Source organism: Sceloporus undulatus, chromosome 1 (genome assembly GCF_019175285.1).
Source record: "Sceloporus undulatus isolate JIND9_A2432 ecotype Alabama chromosome 1, SceUnd_v1.1, whole genome shotgun sequence".
NCBI lineage: Eukaryota > Metazoa > Chordata > Lepidosauria > Squamata > Phrynosomatidae > Sceloporus > Sceloporus undulatus.
In genome coordinates this window covers 44,696,026-44,715,942 of record NC_056522.1, presented here as the reverse complement: position 1 = coordinate 44,715,942, position 19,917 = coordinate 44,696,026, and the positions used below count along the sequence as shown (strand labels likewise).

Here is a 19,917-nt window from a genome sequence, read left to right as displayed (position 1 = left end):
AAGTAGTCAATAAAAACCTACTTCCTCAAATGCATAGGATGGAGAGTCCAGAACCAGACCTATATACACCAGTGGTGTGTGATAATGTCAGTTGAAATTCAAAACCTTGTGAGTATGGAGATGAAGTGTGAAGGCATTTTGTCGGGGGACAATGGCAGGAGGAAAGATGTTGCCTAAAGCCAAGGACAGTAGCAAAAGCAATAGCATATACATTTCTATACCACTTATCAATGAACTCGGCACTCTCTAAGTGGTTTACAACATGTTAGCCAATTGCCCCTAACAAGCTGGGTACTCATTTTACCAACCTATGAAAGGATGAAAGGCTGGGTGAACCTTGGAGCCCTGTAGGATTGAACTCGCAACCTTGTGGAAGCAGTTCTGACATTTAACCACTGCACCATCAGGGCTCCTGGGTAGATAGCCACATGAATGAGTATTAAAATGCATTGTGGGAACCAGAGGGGAGATGTGATGGTCAAGGGTGTCCTTCCGAGGATGGGGCATTAGGCAGTGTTGAAATGTGTCCATGAAACCATTGTCTGTTCAACCCACTGCTAATGGACTGGAGTCTGTGGATACATTCCAATTCTGTTATTTCTCTTTTCAAACTTCCTTTGTAGTTTTTTTTTTGTTCAAGGACCACTGTGTTGAGGTCAGATAGGGAATGCCCGTATTTCAAAAAGCATAATTCTGTCAAAAGGAAGACAGGGATATCCCAATAAAGCATTACAGGGATGCTCCCACCTCTACCTCAGTGCATTTACTTCTGCTTTGGACAGTGGGACATACCTTCAGAAGATCCCTGGAATTCCAGTCCTTGCTCATGACTCTGCCGTGATAAAAAAAAGAAACACAGCAAATCATACTTTTATCAAATTCCCGAATAATGGTGCAACAGTGCAGACTTCCAACAAAAGCAACTGTGCAGTCTCATAACGTAATCTACACACAATACAGAAAGGCATGAGATTATCCCAACAGAATGAACATTCTCTTTGAAGCTCTTTCTTTCACTCGATTTCTGACCACAGCCTAGCAATTCCCAGAAAGATCCAAAGGAAATGAATATAGCTTGGATTACCTTCTCTTTAACCCTCACAATAGAAACCCAGGCAGACAAGCATGAGAGAACACCCATCAATTATTTAATCAGCTGCTGGCCTTGTGGAGTGCAAAGTACATTTCCAGACTTCACATACAGATAAAAGCAACAGAGAAACTTGTGCCAACCAATGACTTGCTGGGTTTCTGATCTGGGGGGACAAAATCAGTGACTGAATATCAGTTTATATGAAAATTCTCTCTATGCTTCTTTTAAAAAAATCCACTACAAAAGAACTTAACCCTCAAAGTAAAAACCCAAGCAGTCAAGAGAAAACCCACAAATTATTTAATCATCTGTTAGCATTCTAAAATACACTGCTACCTCGGGTTACGAAATTAATTCGTTCCGCCATTCCTTTCGTAACCCGAAAATTTCGTAACCCGAAAAGGCTTTCCGTTAGCACTGGAAAGCCTATAGCTGCACTTTGCAGCATTTGAATTTCGCGCCGAAATGAATTTCGTAACCCAAAAAATATTTCGTAACCCGAAACAGTTTTTTCCAATCCAACTTTTTCGTATCCCGGAAATTTCGTAACCCGATCATTTCGTATCCCGAGGCACCAGTGTACAGTACCAGACTTTATATATACACATACATAGTAGCAACAGAAGTACTTGCACAGCAACAGAGCTACTGACACAAATTGCATTGGCCTTTTTAGCTGCGGCATCACACTGTTGACTCATGTTCAACTTATGGTCTACTTGGACTCCTAGATCCCTTTCACACGTAGTCTTGTTCAGCCAGGTGTCCCCCATCCTATAGCTATGTATTTCAAATGTTTGTCCTAAGTGCAGTACCTTACATTTCTCCGTATTGAATTTCATTTTGGCCCGGTTTTCTACTCTATTCAGGTCATTTTGAATGTTGATCTTGTCCTCTGGAGTATTAGCTACTCCTCCTAATTTGGTGTCATCTGCAAATTTGATAAGTATACTCCCAATTCTGTCATCCAGGTCATTGATAAAGATGTTGAATAACACTGGGCCCAGGACAGAGCCCTGTGGGACCCCACTGAAAAAAAGCCATTGTTGAGCACCCTTTGGGTTCGGCAGGTCAACCAATTACAAATCCATGTAACAGTTACTTTGTCTAGCCCACATTTTACAAGCTTGTTTGCAAGAATGTCATGGGAAACCTTGTCAAAGGCCTTACTGAAATCAAGATATACTATATCCACAGCATTCCCTTCATCTACCAAGCTGGTAATTTTATCAAAGAAAGATCAGATTTGTCTGGCATGACTTGTTTCTCTGAAACCCATGTTGACTTTTTGTGATTATGGCATTGCCTTCTAGATGTTCACAGACTCTCTGTTTAATGATCTCTTCAATAGCTGTGTTGGTCTGGTCGAAACTCATGCTTAGCAAAAAAAAAAAAGCAGGGAAGAAACTCAAAGCTAGAATTTTAGTAGTAACTGCATTATGCAAGTTTTGTGGCACCTTAAAGACTAGTATTTCATTTGATATAAGGCAAGTAAGTTTTTGTGAATTAAAGGTGGAATGGGGGGGGGGAGGGATTTAGTTTTTAAGTTGCCACAAGACTTTATGTTGTTTTTTATGCTGGAGTCTCTTTTTGGAGTTCCTTTGTTGGAAAATGGCTGGGTACCAGTATGTCCTCTTCTCACAACCTCTTCTGAAAGAGGATGTTTCTTGCAGTGGCCACCCTGCATCCATTTCTTATCTTACTTTCCATCATCTGGACCATACTTCTTATCTAAAGGAGTGAGGAAAAATATCCATGGCCTTAACTTTTAAAGATAAAGCGCAGAGCAAAAAGGTAGGAATCTTAAGAGAACTATTATGATCCATTGAATTGCATGAAATATGGATCACGAAGCTGGATTTGATATACTCAGTTAAGTTATTCATGTATATCTCTAGCTTGCGTTCTCTACAAATGCAAGGCTTTTAAAGAGTCTACTTTGTAGGATATAAAACATATTAAAAATTATTGCCACCATCCTAAAATACATTTGAGTTTGGAAGTATGAAATTGGGCCCTGTGATACATCTCTTCATATTATGGTAGAAAGGAAGTCTTTAGACAGAATCCTAAATCACATATAAAGCAAGTGTAGCCATCTTGGCCGTAATGGGGGGAAATCCAAAATCTGTATTAGGGCAATAACTTTAGTACACAGATTCAGTAGCCACAAAACTGTGGACAAGCTTTCATTAATCTAGATCTCTTCATCAGACTGGGTGGTAAACAACATAAATAAACAGGTGCAAAGTGGTGGGACATATTCAAACTGGGCTCTGCTAGGTGATCAAACCTAGAATTGTTCTTAAGGATTGTTGGGATGAGGATGCTAACAAAACAGTGATTGGTACAAATTTTGCTTTGTTTACTAGCTAGAAATGATCAAGAGATCTGTGGCACTTTCAAAGGCAGTTGAGCTTCAGTTCCAGTGACTGAAAATTGCCTTACAATCGGAATGTCTCCATACGTAAGGCTGTTCCAGGTATGATGGTGTTAATGAATTACTAATTAGATTATCATAATTTCCTTGCATAAAGAGGTAGCATTCGAAAGCACAAACCTAACAAGATAACAACAAAACCCTCAAATCCAATCATACAAACTCTAGAAACATATGTTAGGAAATAACAGTGTAGCCACTTCAAACTGGATTGTTATAAATTGGAAGAGACCTCAAGGGTCATTCAGTCCAGCTTCCTGCCAGGCAGGAACACAGAATTGACAGATGGCCATCCAGCCTCTGTTTAAAGACCTCAAAAGAAGGAGACACCACCACACTCTCAGGAAGTGTCAAACAGCTCTTACGGGCTTATCCAGCTGACCTCTTTTGGAGATCTTTAAGATAAAATGCTTCACTTCTGGTTATGATGTATGTTTTCTAGCTGTTTTAGATGTTCTAGATGTTTTAGCTATTTTATTGAACTAATAATAATGTCAGTGTTTTATTGATAGTATTATATATCTGTACTGGCTTATTTTATTGATGTAATCCCACCTCGATCCACAGGGAGAGGCAGTAAAATACAAATAAAATTATTGTTGCTGTTGTTGTTGTCAGAATTTTCTTCCTAATGTTGAGGTGGAATCTCTTTTCCTGTAGTTTGAATCCATTGTTCCATGTCCTATTCTCTGGTGCAGCAGAAAACAAGCTTGCTCCATCCTCAATATGACATCCTTTCAAATATTTATTAAACAGGGATATCATTTTACCTCTTAACCTTCTCTCCTCCAGGCTAAACATACCCAGCTTCGTAAGTCTCCCCTCATAAGGCATGATAACCAGGGCAGAATAGAGTGGCACTATTACTTCTCTTGATCTAGACATTATACTTCTATTGATGCATCCTTGTCTCGCTTTGCCTTTTTAGCTGCCACATCACACTGTTGACTCGTGTGTCGTCACATGAAACAGGTATTAGGTGGAATGTAAATTTTTTTTTTTTTATAATTTTTTATTATTAAAAGAAAATACAACATATACATACGCCCCATACATATCACATATCTATAGACGTACTTACATATACTTACATTTATATCTACATACAAACTATCATACTTACTTAACGCACAAGTAAATTCATACATCTGACTCATACTCCTTCTAAATTCCCTTAAATTATCTTCCTATAACCTTCTAAAATGAACACCTTTCATAATCCTTCCCAAATAACTTCCCTACTGCAAAATATATCTATTTTACATCTTTCCTATCTTCTCTATCTACACTATATCTTACTACTTGCTCTCACCTTCTTCACTTACTTGTTCTTGCTATTAAATTCTATCTATCTTCCCCTCTCCTCTCACCATTCTTCCCATTCACCTTCCATTATCTTGCTCTCCAAACATTCATACATTCGCTGACTTCCTCCTATCTCCTAAGTTCTTCAACTTTGTGACTTTCCGAGTTCAACTTTTTTTTTTTTTAAAAAAGTGGATCTTATTTCCCTTTATTGATACTATGCTCCTTTCTTTTCATGTATTTTCCCAGTCAGCCGAGTTAGAGTTACTTAACTACTTGAATGAAATTACTGCTACCTTGCCCCATTTCTTCTCTATAAAGTTGATTACCTTACTCCATTCGTCTTCTGCCTGCATGTCATCGTCATATCTCAGGGCTTTGGTTAGTCTGTCCATCATAATAACCTCATAAAGTTTAAATACCCAATCTTCCACATTTGGACTATTAGCGTTTTTCCATTTCTGCGCGAAGCATATCCGTGCCATGGTAGTCAAGTAATATAGAATCTTCTTTTCCTTTCCTTTAATGTCGTCATCAAATATACTCAATAGGAAAACTTCAGGTTTCAACTGCACTTTCTTGTCCAAAATTTGATCAATCTGCCTACCAATTGCCTGCCAATATCTCTTTGCCTCCTTGCATACCCACCAACAATGGTAGAAAGTACCTACCTCTCTCTTACATTTCCAACATAGATTGTTGTCTAATTTATAAATTTTCGCCATTTTAACCGGGGTTACATACCAATGGAAAAACATTTTATAGTAGTTTTCTCTCATATTCTGAGAAACTGTAAGCTCGAAATTATTTTTCCATGATTTCTCCCATTGTTGTAATTTTATAGGGTGGCCTATCTCTCTTGCCCATTTGATCATATCCTCCTTCACAATTTCTTGTTCCATTTCAAATGTCAGCAAGATTTTGTAAATTTTCCCAATCAATTTCGAATCGTTCTCCAATAATATCTTCCCTAGGTCCGAATTCCCTTGTGATGGTTCTACTTTATATAGTTTAAGGTCCTCTTTATATCTTAATAAAATTTGGTTATATTCAAACCAGTTGACTTTCCAACCCTCTTCATTAAGTTGCTCCTTAGATTTTAAAATTATTTCCCCTCCTTTCGTTTCCAATAAATCACTATATTTATACCATTTTGGGTTTGCTGTCATTTCTCTTTTATGAAAAGCTTCTTGAGGGGAAACCCATCCCTCAATATTTTGTGAGATCCTGTATTTGTATTTGTTCCAAATTTTTATAAGAGCGCTCCTAACACAATGCCTCTTGAATACTTTGTTCGATTTGTCCTTTCCATAAATTAAATAGGCATGCCAACCAAAATTGTTTCCATCACTCTCTATTTCTAACAGGTTTGTATCTTCCAGTTTCAACCATTCTCTAATCCACACTAACCCACATGCCTCAAAGTACAGTTTAAAATTTGGGAGGCTAAGTCCCCCTTTGTCCTTAGAGTCTTGAAGCAATTTAAATTTTATTCTTGGTTTCCTGCCCTTCCAGATAAATTGCATTAAATCCTTATCCCATTCTTTAAAGGGTTTTTCTGTTAAGATAATGGGGAGCATTTGAAAAAGGAATAGAATTTTGGGTAAAATCATCCTTTTAATACAAGCAATTCTTCCAGTTATGGTAAGATTTAATTTGTTCCATTTAATCAGATCCTGTTTAATTTTTGCCCAAGTTTTCTTATAGTTATTTTCAAATAGGGAATTCGTATTGTTCGAGATCGTTAAGCCCAGATATTTAACCTTCTTTCCTATTTTAATACCAGATTTGTCCTCTAGCTGTTTTTGCTTTCCAGGATTCATATTTTTAGTTAATATGGCCGATTTAGATTTATTGATTTTACACCCTGTCATTATTCCGAATTTCTCTAGGATCTCCATAATCGGTTCTATACTTTCAATTGGGTCTTCAAGGAAAAGAATCAAATCATCTGCAAAGGCTCTGGTTTTATAAGTTTGGTTCTTAATTTTTGTTCCTTTTACACGAGCATTACTCTTGATTTCTTTCAGTAATAGGTCCATTATTAGTAAAAATAAAAGGGGAGAGAGCGGACATCCCTGTCTGGTGCCTTTACTAATATCTATAAAGTTTGATTTTTCTCCGTTTATTCTGATTTGAGCTTTTTGGTTTTCGTAGATTTTTGCTATCCAGTTGGTAAATTTTGGTCCGACTTGAATTTTCTCTAAAATTTTTAGTAGGGTACCCCATTTGACTGAATCGAATGCTTTTTCCAAATCGATAAACATTATTCCCAATTGTTTGTCATTATGCCTCTCGTAATATTCTAGAATATCTAAAAGTAATCTTGAATTATCTCTCATATATCTATTAGGGAGAAATCCTCTCTGGTCTTTGTCAATTAGGTCCTTGAGACAATGCTTCAATCGGTTAGCTAAAATAGTGGCAAATATCTTGTAATCATTATTCAAGAGTGAAATAGGGCGGTAATTCTTGGGATCCAAGATATCTTTTTCTTCTTTTGGTAATGTTATAATCTCAGCTTCTCTCCAAGAATTTGGAATATTGTCTACTGTTGTATTGTTCATGATTTCTTGTAGGATTCCACTTAATTCAGATTTGAATGTTTTATAAAATTTTGCCGTTAGGCCGTCACTCCCTGGGGATTTGCCCACTTTAGTTGAATCGATTGCGTCCCACACTTCTTGAATTGTTATTGATTGATTTAGGTATGATCTTTGATTTTCAGATAGGGTTTCGATAGATGAAGAGGTAATGTAGTCCTTAACTTTCTCTTGAATTTCGAGGGTTTCTGGAGTATCCTTATATAACTCCTGGTAAAATTTAAGAAAGGTTTCTTTGATTTCTTCTTGTTGAGTTACAATTCCTCTTTCAGAGTTAATTCTGGCTATGATTTTTCTACCCTTCTCTTTTTTTAATTTATATGCTAACCATTTACCTGTTTTGTTAGCATATTCGAAGTGCTTTTGTTTGGCTAATTTGAGTTTTTTCTCTAATTCGTCAGTTGCTTCAATTTCTAATTGTTTCTGGATAGATTTGATTTCTCTTTGAGTTTTCTTGTCATTTGGGAATCTCTTAAGCTCCTCTTCTTTTTCTTTGAGCAAGTTATTCAATTCCATTATCTTTTGTTTTTTTTGTTTTTGGACTCTTATGTTCCATTGTGTGAAAAAACCCCTAATAACTGCCTTCCCTGCATCCCACACCATAGGTAGTCGTATTCCTTTATCCTTATTCTCGTCTAAGAAGTGATGGAACATTTTCTTAAAGTCTTCAACTATTTCTTTATTGTTCAATAGCTCTTCATTTAAATACCAATTTTTCGGTTTGTTTACCTCCCTCAAATTTAAGGTAATGGGGTTGTGATCCGAAAATACCCTATTTAGGATTGTCATTTCATTCACTTCACTAATTAAGTTTTGCGATACAAAAAACATATCTAGTCTGGATAACGACTGATGCCTTTCCGAAAAGAAGGTGTAGCATTTCTCTTTGGGGTATAGGTGTCTCCAAACTTCTATCATACCCTGGCTTTCCATCAAATTAAAAAAGCTATTTGGCAATTTACCCTGCAGATCTTTAATATGTTTATCTGAAGCTCTATCAATTTTAGGATAGATTACCCCGTTGAAGTCGCCTAACATGATCAAATTTTCGTAATCGAATTCTTGTAGTAATTTGTGCATTTTCTTATAGAAGTTACTTTTGTTTTCCTGGGGGCCATATATGCCCACTAACAGGCATTTCTTCCCTTTCCAATGTATTTCAATCCCCAGATAGAAACCATCTTTATCTCTAAATATTTCTTTTGATTCGATATGGTTCTTGATATAGAATATAACTCCTCTCTTGCTTTGATCAATTGATGTACTGTACTCTTTACCCAATTTTATATTCCTAATCAATCTTATATCTTTATTTTTAATATGAGATTCTTGCAAACATACAATATCAGATTGGTTTCTCTCTAGGAAAAGAAAAACCTTCTTTCGCTTTTGGGGTGAGTTAAGGCCTTTGACGTTCCACGACAAGATTTTCATTTTGTTGGGAAGGAGATTTTTCTTTTTTCTTTTTTTTTTTGAGAAAAATTAAGCACAAAAATCAAGTTCACCAATCTATGAATAAACTCAAGTTTTTATTAAGAGAGGATTTATATTACAAAGTCCAACGGTACAAGCGAGAGCTTGGCAGCAATTAGATAAAAAGTCCACAATTCGACAATTGGCACTTATTTATTATTTAAAATCTGTCCAGAGGTTCAAGTTTAGTTAGTTTGATCTTGTATCAATCAGACGACCAGACAATCAGGCAGGGAGGTAGGAATTTGGCAGTTTGGTGCTAGGTATTTAATCTCTTTACTGATTCTTACTAATCCCCACCCCCTTCGTCCTCTTTCCTTTCTCTTTCAAGCTCTTGCTGAATCTCTTTCAGCAAAGCTTTAGCTTTCTCAGTTGTATTAACTCTCATTTTCTTCTGTTTCCAGGTCACCTGCACACCTTCAATCTCTTCCCATCTGAAAGGTATATCATGTTTCTTTAGGTTGTCTGTCAGGAAGCTGTAATCTTTCCTTTTACGCAGAATTTTCCCCGGGATGTCCTTCAGGATCATCACCTCTCTTCCATCCACTAATAGTTTGGCTTTGTAGCTTTGCTGAAGAACTAAATCCCTGGTTTGCTTACGTACAAAATAAACGACCACATCTCTCGGCAATTTTTTTTGTTTGGCTATGTAGGAATTTAATCTATAGATGCGGTCTAACTCCCAGGGGAATTGGGCTTCAGGTTCATCCACAAATTTCGCTAGGATTGGGGCTAATTCAATATAAAGATTTTCGTTAGGTTTTTCCAATAGGCCACGCAATTTAAGACAATTTTCTCTCTGTTTTAGTTGTAATCGTAAAATTTGCTCCTGGTCTTCCAATAGGTCACTTTTGACATCAGCCATCTTTTTCTCCATTTTACCAGAATTTATTTCTAAATTCTTGATTTTCCCATTTATCATGTTCATATCGGTATTTATTTTGTCCAAACATGCCCTCACCTCGCTCATTTCAGCTTTAAATTCTTTTTTTAGATCCTCATTTGATCTTTGAATTTCGGCGTTTGTTAAAGCATTTAGTCTCTTCATTTCTTCCATCATGTTTTCGAAAGGATCTACCGATTTGTTTGAATTTTCAAATGAGGGTCTTCGAAGATTAGGCAGCGATCCTTGAGATTGGGCCGTTTGCTTACGAGTACCTGATGCCATTTTATCAATTAGTATAGGTAGTCAGATTTTAGAGTTTGTCCAGCACAAACTTATAGTTTCCACTGAGATTGGTGGTGTCTCAAAGGTTAAGGTGTTTGCAGTCACTCAGTGTTCTTGTAATTGTCCAAAGGGGGGAAGGAGGAAGAAAAAAGAAAAGGGAAGAAAGAAAAAGAAAAAAAAAATTTTTTTAAATTCCAAAATGGTCCTCTTCAATCCAATTAACTTGTATTGTCCTGTGGGTGAACCTTAGGGAGAGCCAAATTAAAATACTGTTAATTGAAAATTTCAGATATTTAGGCTAAAATCCGGCTAAGTCAAATCCACAGATAACTTTCGATTTGGATAGGTTAATTTGAAACTAAATTATTTGAACTGATATCAAGTTCAGTGCGTTGGTCTATCAGGTAAGTTGGTATCAATAAACCCCTTGTATTGGTGTTGAATAGCCTGAACTTAAATTATGCCCCCTAGTAATGCTTCTATTTATACAGTTTCACCACAAAGTGGGAGGAAACCAGAGGTGAGGAAATTTAGTGTAGTTAGAGATCAGGAAACAGAGTAAATGTAGGAAGAAAGGTCTGTTAGTTTCACCTGGTATTTTAAAAGAGGCAGACAATTAGTAGGTAGAGGATCAAATTAGCCCCACCTTCTATTTTTCAAGTGAGTTTGTTCAAACATATACACAGGGCATCAACAAAGTATACCTAAGTCTTTCCCAAAGAATTAAAGCCTACCTCCCTACCCTACAATCACATTTCGTTACATCTAGATCTTACAAGATGAAATCAGATACATAAATTGCTAAATTGTTAAGTCTGATGTTGTTACAAGGAGAGGAGACTTTAACAAAGCACCATTAACAAGCTCACAGTCCTGTATTAGATGCTACAATTAGTGGAAACAATTTATAAGCACTTTATAAAGATTTAAGTTAGGTTTATAATAAATCAAATTCGGCTAGTTGACAAAGGAAAAAAAAAACAGTTCTGAAGGATTTAATTTTAAAAAAACCGTTCAATTACACTCACCCATTCCTTGCTGCTCTAAGGCGTTGGTATTCAGTCAGCTCTACACAGTACAACAATAGTAGCAGCAACAGGCGCCATCTTTCTCCCCATCCCTCCCCTAAGCCGGTCAAAACTCAAGTCCACTTTCCCCTTTATATCGTTTTACTCTCTCAATGGGGTCTTCTCTTTGCAAAGGAAAAAAAAAGCCCCACCATCCAGAAATATTTAAGTTCTTTTTCTTTTTCCCTAAAGTCTTTTTAAACTGATACCGCTGGGGTTAGTTCTGCTACGACTTTCAGTTCCGTGGGTCTCTCTTCTTGCCACACCTCCACGCCGTTCTCCTCTCTCTTCCTCTCCTCTCCCCGTCGCCAGGATCAAACCACACACCACCACGGGATTGCACGGCACCTGAGATAAAACATAAGGTAATGGAGGGGCAGGGAGGGGAGAGGGGGGAGACGGAAAGGATAGGAGGGGGGGGAGGAAAAGGGGGGAGAAAGAAAAGGGGAAAGAGAGAAGAAGGAGGGGAGGGTTCCCCTCTGGCACTCAGACAGGAGTTCTTTCACTCTCAGGCTTTCCCTCTTTTGGGGTGCGTTCCCGGGCTCCCAACTCTCGGCTTGGCTCTTCACCCAGGTCACAGGCTTTAAGGGTTAGATCCCAATGCGGAAAGTTTGACTTTGATAGGTTCTTTCCTTTAAGGATTTCTCCGGATAAGTGTAGATTGGTGTAAAGTGGCGGCGGCGCCTCCGTCTTCAAGCCGCGGCTTGAGACACCTCTGCCTGCGGACGTGGCCGCTCGAGCCCCCGCGCTACTCCCGCGTTCAATTTGAGAGCGAGTTCTCTCTGCTCCAATGCTCTGGGGGTTCCCGCCGAGCCCCTCTGCCTCTCCCTTACCAGGGAGTTTCTTCTGGGTGGAAGGTACCTAACCCCGACCACCCCCGTCTCCGCAGGCCGTAAGCGTCCTCCGGAGCCTTCTCTGGAGGAAGCTTCTCACGCCGCCATTACCACCGGAAGTCAGGTGGAATGTAAATTTTAAATGATGTTAAATATGGATTGTCTTAATGTTTGTTCTTTTAAATTAATGTGTGTGTTTTAACTGATAATTGTGTTTTAATTGATGTTGCATATTGGTCTGTTGTTGTTCTCCACCTCATTGCATGGGGAGAGCTGGGTAAGTAATAACAACAACAACAACAACAACACAAGGTTCAATTCCCAGGTACCACACACAGTAGGAATGCTTCACTGGGGGGCAAATAAGTTTCTCTTAATAACTTTGAGTATAATTATCAAAAGGGAAATGTGACATTTACCAACACATTTACCTTTTTTCACCTCTGAGCAAGTAGTTTAAACTTTTCTAAGCATGTTAAAGGGAGGGAAGGCAGGGAAGAGAGATGTTGTGGTTATTTTATACCAATGGCACTCTGTGGCTGCATCTACACTGCAGAATTGATGCAGTTTGACACCACTTTAACTGTGATTGCTGAATGCTATAGAATGCTGGCATCTGTAGCTTCGTGAGATATTTAACCTTCTCTGTCAGACAGCTCTGGTGCAATTTTTGTTGTTAACTGCCCTCATGTCGATCTCAACGCATGATGGCTACCCTGCAGATGACATATCTCCAAGATCTTCTGTTCTCCATTGCTCTGCCCAACTCCTTTTTTTTGCTTTCCATGCCTCTCTGTATCCATCCATTGTTATGTTCTACTGTTATGTTGTTTTGCTTCTAAGTAAACCTTTAGTTACCAAAGTCCTAAGACTCTGCATACAGCCTTTTTTACCTAACAAGATCAGCCCAGTGGGTTTTTTAATGCTTAAGAGAGGATTCGAACCCAGGTCTCCAGATTCTTAATCCAAAGCTCAAACCCCTACACCACAGTGGCCCTCTTAGGCCTCACAAAAATGTCATTTGGAAGAAAGCCTCAGGCCAAGATGCAATGTGGGCTTGGCAAGATGGATGTGAAGGTCCAAGAAACCTTCTACAGAGAGTTCCCTGGTCCCAAGGTGATCAGATGTCCTCACGCCAAGGAGGGCAAAGTACCACAGAATGTGGGACATTCAAGAAAAATGCAGGACAGGACCAAACAAAAGGCAGCAACACTTAATATAAATGTAGACTGAGGCTTTGTCATGCTCAAGATGGTGGATCTTTTGGAATTCCTCCTGGATAGAGGGTTGAAATGTAGCATGTGTTCTGGAAAAGGAGGACATCTTATCACCCTGCCAGATGTCCTCACCGCAAAGGAAGACAAGGTGCCACAAAATGCAGGGCATTCAAGAAAAATGTAGGACACGACAAAGTGACAGCTAAAAAACACTAGTAAGAGATATAAATTCATGCTTCTTAGTCCTGCTCAAAATGTTGGACCTTTTGGATTTCCTCCTGGACATAGGGTTGAAATGTAGGACATGTCCTGGAAATTGAAGACGTCTGGCCACCCTCCTTGGTCCTCCAGAGCAGGTTTTTAGAAGTCACAGGAAGGGTAAGGAATATAATCCCTTCTGGTTGAAGCAGTAGGATGAGGTTTAAGTACTTTTATTATTTATTTAGCACTGTAGATTTGCACAGCGCTGTACATAAAACAATAAATATATAAGAGAAAGCCTGCCTATGGCGTACAATCTAAGAGATAATAGGATAGTACATATAAAATACATAGCAATACAGGAAATGGTTCAATAAAACAGGCAACAAAAGAACATCAAATAGCAAGTGACAGTTATGCAGTGCCTGGGAACACTTCTCTGAACAGGATGGTCTTCAGCTCCTTTTTGAAGCTGGTTAAAGAAGTGATGGCTCTTGCTCGTGGGGGAAGAAGGTTCCAGGAGTGAGGGGCAGCGAGTGAAAAGGGGCGAATCCGAGATGGGGCAGAGTAGGGTTGCCATAACCCGGTTGCAACCGGGTTTTTCCCGGTTTTGGCTGCACCTGCCCAGTCACGGCACGGGTGCAGCCAAAAACCGGGAAAAGCCCGGTTGCAGCGGGGTTGCTGGGAACCCTGGGGCCTCGCTGCCCCTCCTCCTCCCACCGCCACCTGGCCCGCGCGGAGGAGAGGAGGGCAGCGAGGCCTGGGGGGAGGAGGCTGCAGGGGTGGCGCCTCCTGCGCGTAGCCACGCCACCCTTCCGCCTCTCCTGGCCCGGCCTCGCGCCTTCCTCCGCGGCCTCTGCGGGGGCGGGGAAGGAAGGCCGGCCTCGGCCTCGCCCGAGGCCTCGCGCCTTCCCCGCGGCCTCTGCGGGGCCGGGGAAGGAAGGCAGGCCTCGGCGCTCGCCCGAGGCCTCGAGCCTTCCTCCGCGGCCTCCGCGCGGGACGGCGGACCGAAGGCAGGCCTCGGCGCTCGCCCGGGCTCGCGCCCTTCCTCCGCGGCCTCCGCGGGGGAAGGAAGGCAGGCCTCGGCGCTCGCCCGAGGCCTCGCGCCTTCCTCCGCGGCCTCTGCGGGGAAATGTAGGACAAAATTTTCAAATGCAGGACACATATTTTCTGTGTCCTACATTTGAAAATTTTGTCCTACATTTCCCCCATTTTTGAGGTCCAGAGTTATGGCAACCCTAGGGCAGAGGAAATCCTGGGCTGGGACAGCAGACCTTGACTACCAGAAAGGAGGGCCCTAGTGGGAAGGTGAGGAGAAAGAAGGTCTTAAAGGGATCTCAGCCTCAGGGTGCAGCTTTTCTTCTGCAGCTGCTGTAAGGATTGCAGCTACAATTAGGAGGAACAGGGGATTTGCTGGGAGGTGGCAACTAATGCCATAAGTAATATGTTTTAGGCTATTTAAATAATATTTTAAAGTGATTGTAGCTGTTAATATTGATTTTGCCTGTATAATCCCCTGGACTCTTTCCATACTGAGCATCATTATCCCTATTAATTAGAATCCCAGACGCCTCCACAGAATAAGGATGCATTTAAAGAAAGTCGTACAATGGAAAAGAAATAGAAATATACTGGAAAATAGGAAGTAGGCATGGTAGATATGGTAGAGAATGAAAGAATGTGAGGAAAGTTGTACGAGGAGGGTAAGAGTAAGCGAGGAAGGGATGAGTAAGGAATAAGGAGAAATGGGGTTGAGGAAGAAGAGAATAGGATGGAAATTTTTAAGTTGTAAGTTGCAAAGTTTGAAATTGTAGTATGTAATATGTATTTTAAAAGATGTGATGTGTGTTAAGAGTTATATGTGTGAGGAGATCTGATGAATATTATGATTTTTGTATTATGTATGTTGTGAGTAATGTTTTTTCCTGTTTTATAATTAATACAGCTTTTCAAATAAATAAATAAATAATAAAAAAGAATCCCAGAACATTAAGGCTGTGAGTCTTGGCAGAACATCATCACCATTATTATCAACAACAACATCAGCTCACAAGATAAAAACATTTTAAAAGACTTTACAAGAATTTTTTAAAAAAACCAATTAAAATCATCTAGCTAAAACAATATAACTTTTAATTTTTTTAAATTCTAGGGTATTCAAGGAAAAGATGTTACAAAATAAAAGCTAAAAACACTCATAGAAATATAAATTCATGCTTTTCCGTCTTGTTCAAAATGGAGGACATCTTGGAATTCCTTCTGGACAGAAGACAGAAATGTAGGGCATGTCCTGGAAAAGGAGGACATCTGGTCACCTTTTTGTACCCCACCTTTCTGTCAGTAATGAGACGCAAGGCGGCCCACAGCATATTTAAAACAATACAGATTAAAATTATACCAAACATTGCTTAAATATAAATATTTAAAAAACATTTTATAAAATTAAACCATTATATATTTAAAAATATTTTAAATTATTTAAAAGACTACATACAAACCACCGCTGTTAGCATTTTGGACTTGCTAGAACCAGCTTCTAGCCCCCATGCAGTAGCCACAGAACTCACTGGGTGAACTTGGCTGGTACACTCTCTCAGCCTGATGAACATCACAAGATGGCTGTCAGGATCAAGTGGTGAGGAGAGGCCACATTAACTATGTTGGGTTCACTGGAAGAAGCAATATAACTGTTTTGTTGTTGTTTCTGACTTATGGCGACCCTAAAGCAAACTTTTCATGGGGTTTTCTGGGGCTGAAAGTATGTGTCTCACCCAAGGTCACCCAGTGGGTTTCCATGGCCAAGAAGGGAACTGAACCCTGATCTTCAGAGTTGTAGCCCAATGCTCAAACCACTACACTACACTACACTACACTAGACTGGCTCGACAGTGTGTAACTGTAACCAGTGTGTAGAACACATTTGTTTTGCTGCACATAGCTAAGGCTGCAGCCGTACACACCTTTATATAGAATGATAGAGTTGGAAGAGAGCTCAAGGGCCATCCAGTCCAGCCCCACCATGCAGGAACTCACAATCAAAACACCCCTGACAGATGGCCATCCAGCCTGTTTAAAAACCTCCAAAGAAGGAGACTCAATCGATGAGAGTGAACTGTACAGAAAATACAATAGGGACCATATTATTTTTCTGGTAGGGAAAAGGGAGCTTAGAAAACGAAAGGTAAAGATAGGATGAGGGAGACTAGAGGAGAGAAACCAGGGAATCATTCATAAAAGAGGATAATGGGATAGGATGAAGGAAGGAGAATGGCAACAGGTGAGACAGGGAAAAAGTACAGGTCTGGATAGTGTTTGAAAGAGAAAAGATGAGAGGGTGAGAGACTGACAAAGAAGGAAATGAGAATATGGGTAATAGAAAAGAAAACAGAAGAATTAAGAATAACTAAGAATATACAGAAATCATGAAAAATAAATTAGCTCAAGAACATTGGAGGAGAAGTACCAAAGATGAATGGGGAGGAAGGTGAAATGAAAGTGATAAAGTGTGTAAGGGAAGGAAGAGGTGATAAAAGAGGGGAAATGACTGGAAGAAATAAGGAAATAAAAGATAGAAATGAATGATAATGGATGGAGTTGAAGGATGGAAGGGATTTGTTTTGGGTGGAAGGAAAGAGGAAATGGAATTAAATAGAGAAGAAAGGATGGAGTAGTGGGAATGGAAAGAGCTGGAGGCTGGAAGGGAAAGGGAGGAAGAGGGTGAAGTTTGTCATGATGAAGTTGAGACCGAACAAGAATATAAAATGTTAAAAGCATTAATATATATAGATGTTGTTGTGCTTTCATATACACTATGAATGTTGTTTGTCATTTTAAATTAGTTCAATAAAATTGTTTTTTTAGAAAAAAGATGAGAGTAGAACATAAAATCAGAATTGGAAGGGGACAGATGGACCATGGAGTCCAACCTCCTGCTGAATTCAGGAATGCCAGCTAAAGCATCTCTAGGAGAGAGCTGTCAAGCCTGTTTTAGAAAATGTCTGGAGGAGAGCCCACCATCTTTCTAGGTAATTGGTTCTATTGTTCAGTTGAAATCTTAAAACCATTAGACCTGGTCCTTACCTTTGGGGCAGCAGGATGAACAGAGAACAAACCCACATTCTCTTTAAATACTCCTGACACCCTTGAAGTATTTGAAGAATGCAAGCATATCACCTGTCTTCTCTTCACCAAGAACATGCCCAGTGCTTTCAACCTTTCCTCATGTTTTGGTCTCCATACAACTTTGTTACCCTTCCCTGAACCTGCTCCAACTTGGCTATATCCTTGTACAACTGAGGCAGAACTGTACACAGTACTCCAGAGGGGGCATGACCAGTGCATAATATAGTGGAACTGTTACTTCCATTAACTTAGAAACTATGCTTTTATTAATGTAGGCTATGGCCTATTACAGACTGCCAAAATAAAGCTGCTTCAGGTCTCTTTGGAGGTATGCTATTTAAATGATGCATGCATCCTAAGAATCTAGAAACTGCACCAAAAGCTGCACTCCGGTGCTTATGAATGGAGTGTGGCTTTCGTGCGACCTCCGGACTCTTAGGACCCATGCATCATTTAAATAGCATATCTCCAAAGAGACCCGAAGCAGCTTTATTTTGGCAGTCTGTAACAGGCCTATAATAGCATTCGCCTTCTTTGCTGCAGCATCACACTGCTGGTGCATATTCAATTTACGGTCAACAATAATTGCAAGGTTCTTTGTGAATGTAGTACTGCTGAATCATGCATCCCCTACCTTATACCTGTGTATTTGTGACCTAAATGTAGAATTTTGCATTTGTTTCTATTGAATTTCATTTTATTAATTTCTGCTCAATTTTCTAGTTTGTCAAGGTCATTCTGAATTCTGTTCCTTTCTCCCAATGTGTTAGCCACCCCTTAGACTTGTATAATCTGCAAATTTGAAAAGGATTCCCTCCACTCTACGGTCTAATTATTCATTTTGAAATTTATTTGGAAAATTTGAAAATAACCCCCAACACAAATGGCCATCTCCAGAGGAGGAGAAATTCCACCTCACTCCAAGGCATTCCATCTGCAGGGGAGGGCTTTCTCGCAGTCTCACTACCCTTGTAGGTGAAGTTGGCAAGGACTTGGGAAACAACCTTTCTCTATGGCTGTTGCCAGGTTTTAGGGGGAAGTCTGGTTGGTTCCTTCCCTTCTGTCTTTCACGCTAGGTGAAGGCATTTTTTTTAGGCAAGCTTCTGAATATTAACTATGGCGTTGCCATGTGTGATGTGCTCTCTCTGTGTATACAAAATGTGTTTTTACAGTTTTAAGTGGGTTTAGTGTTTTAATCATGTTTATAATAATGTCGATATTTAGCCCATTTTCAACTTTAATGTTTTAGTTGGATCTTTTTAAAATTGTCATCTGACTTCGATCTCATATTGGAAGCAAGGCAGAATGTAAGTGCAATAATTAAAATAACCAAAGTCAAAAAAATTCCAATGCTAGATGTTCATGGCCGAAATCTATTTACTAAATCAAGCTAGAGCAAACTAGAGCCTGCAGGTAACTACTGCAGCTACGGGTATTTCACAATCCATGGCAGAACTGGATAAACTACTGTGCCCACTTTATACTTTTGCAGATGTATGGCTTATTCCAGATGCTTGAAATAGCCCATTATTTCTCATCAGACCACATCAATTCATAAAAATTTGTTATCCTCAATGTTTGGCCAACAACTGACACCCACATTTCCACAATCAGTCAGTCAGAAACTACTGTTCGAATTAATCACTTGGTTACTAACATGGCTGTAAATATTTATAATGATCAGATAAACATGTCTTATTAACATTACACAGTCATTTTATCTCAGTATAAAGCAATGGTTCCCAAACTTGGATCCTCCAGATGTATTAGACTTCAGCTCCCAGAATTACTGTTGACTAATCAGGCTGGGGCTTCTAGGAGTCAAAGTTCAAAACACCTGGAGGACCAATGTTGGGGAAACACTGTATAGGAAGCAATTAAGTGTTCCCTTAGCTAGCATGTTTAAGAAGCAGGGCCCCAGTTTAACCTGGCATTCCTCATTTGCCTCTCTGCAGGGATATAAATGGGATGTGGGGCAGCTTCTTGAAAGTATGATTGTGCCGCATATCATATACAAGTTCTCTCTATGGTCCAGGTAGGGAACAGCAAACTTCTGTGGCAGGTCACAGCCTCATTCAGCTACTGTGCTTCAGCTAAACACTTTGGAAGAGGAGCTGCTGAGAAAGCAGTGGACAGTGGTGAAAAGTAATTACAGGAAAAGCAGAAACTGCAGCAACAATTAAGAACTGAGACACTTGGAAGCACTTGTGAAAAGAGCCCATTTCATCAGCTCTATGAAGATGTGATCCTGAGTTAGCTAACTACTGTGCATATGCTTATATACCTACAAACTAGAAAGAGAATTAAAATGTAATATCTGCAGTATTACTCCTAGCTACTATGCTGTTAGCTACCTAGCTATCTGCAGTATTACTCCTAGCTACTATGCTGTTAA

The 19,917-nt window shown here is 39.6% G+C and overlaps 1 protein-coding gene and 1 long non-coding RNA gene across 7 annotated transcripts in view; one reads left to right on the top strand and one right to left on the bottom strand.

The window, feature by feature from the left end:
• The window catches only part of EPHX1 (epoxide hydrolase 1), a 49,124-nt gene extending 47,848 nt beyond the window's left edge, over window positions 1-1,276 (bottom strand). For 2 of the 6 annotated variants that reach the window (XM_042439573.1, XM_042439615.1), the window contains exons 1-2: window positions 1,085-1,179; window positions 793-832 (exon numbers count right to left, since the gene is read on the bottom strand). Coding sequence is in view for 1 of the 6 variants with exons in the window: in XM_042439590.1 (XP_042295524.1) it covers window positions 793-832; window positions 1,085-1,141 (97 nt within the window). In the remaining 5 variants the exon portion in view is untranslated. Of the gene's footprint in view, window positions 1-792; window positions 1,065-1,084 lie in introns of those variants that run through there. The other 4 variants (XM_042439590.1, XM_042439563.1, XM_042439581.1 and 1 more) reach the window with 4 other exon arrangements.
• A 1,937-nt stretch (window positions 1,277-3,213) lies between these two features.
• On the top strand, window positions 3,214-17,827 carry LOC121915394. Its single transcript, XR_006100706.1, has 3 exons — window positions 3,214-3,575; window positions 4,462-4,505; window positions 17,262-17,827. It is a non-coding gene; the product is annotated as an uncharacterized LOC121915394 (long non-coding RNA).
• The last annotated feature ends 2,090 nt before the right edge of the window (window positions 17,828-19,917 follow it).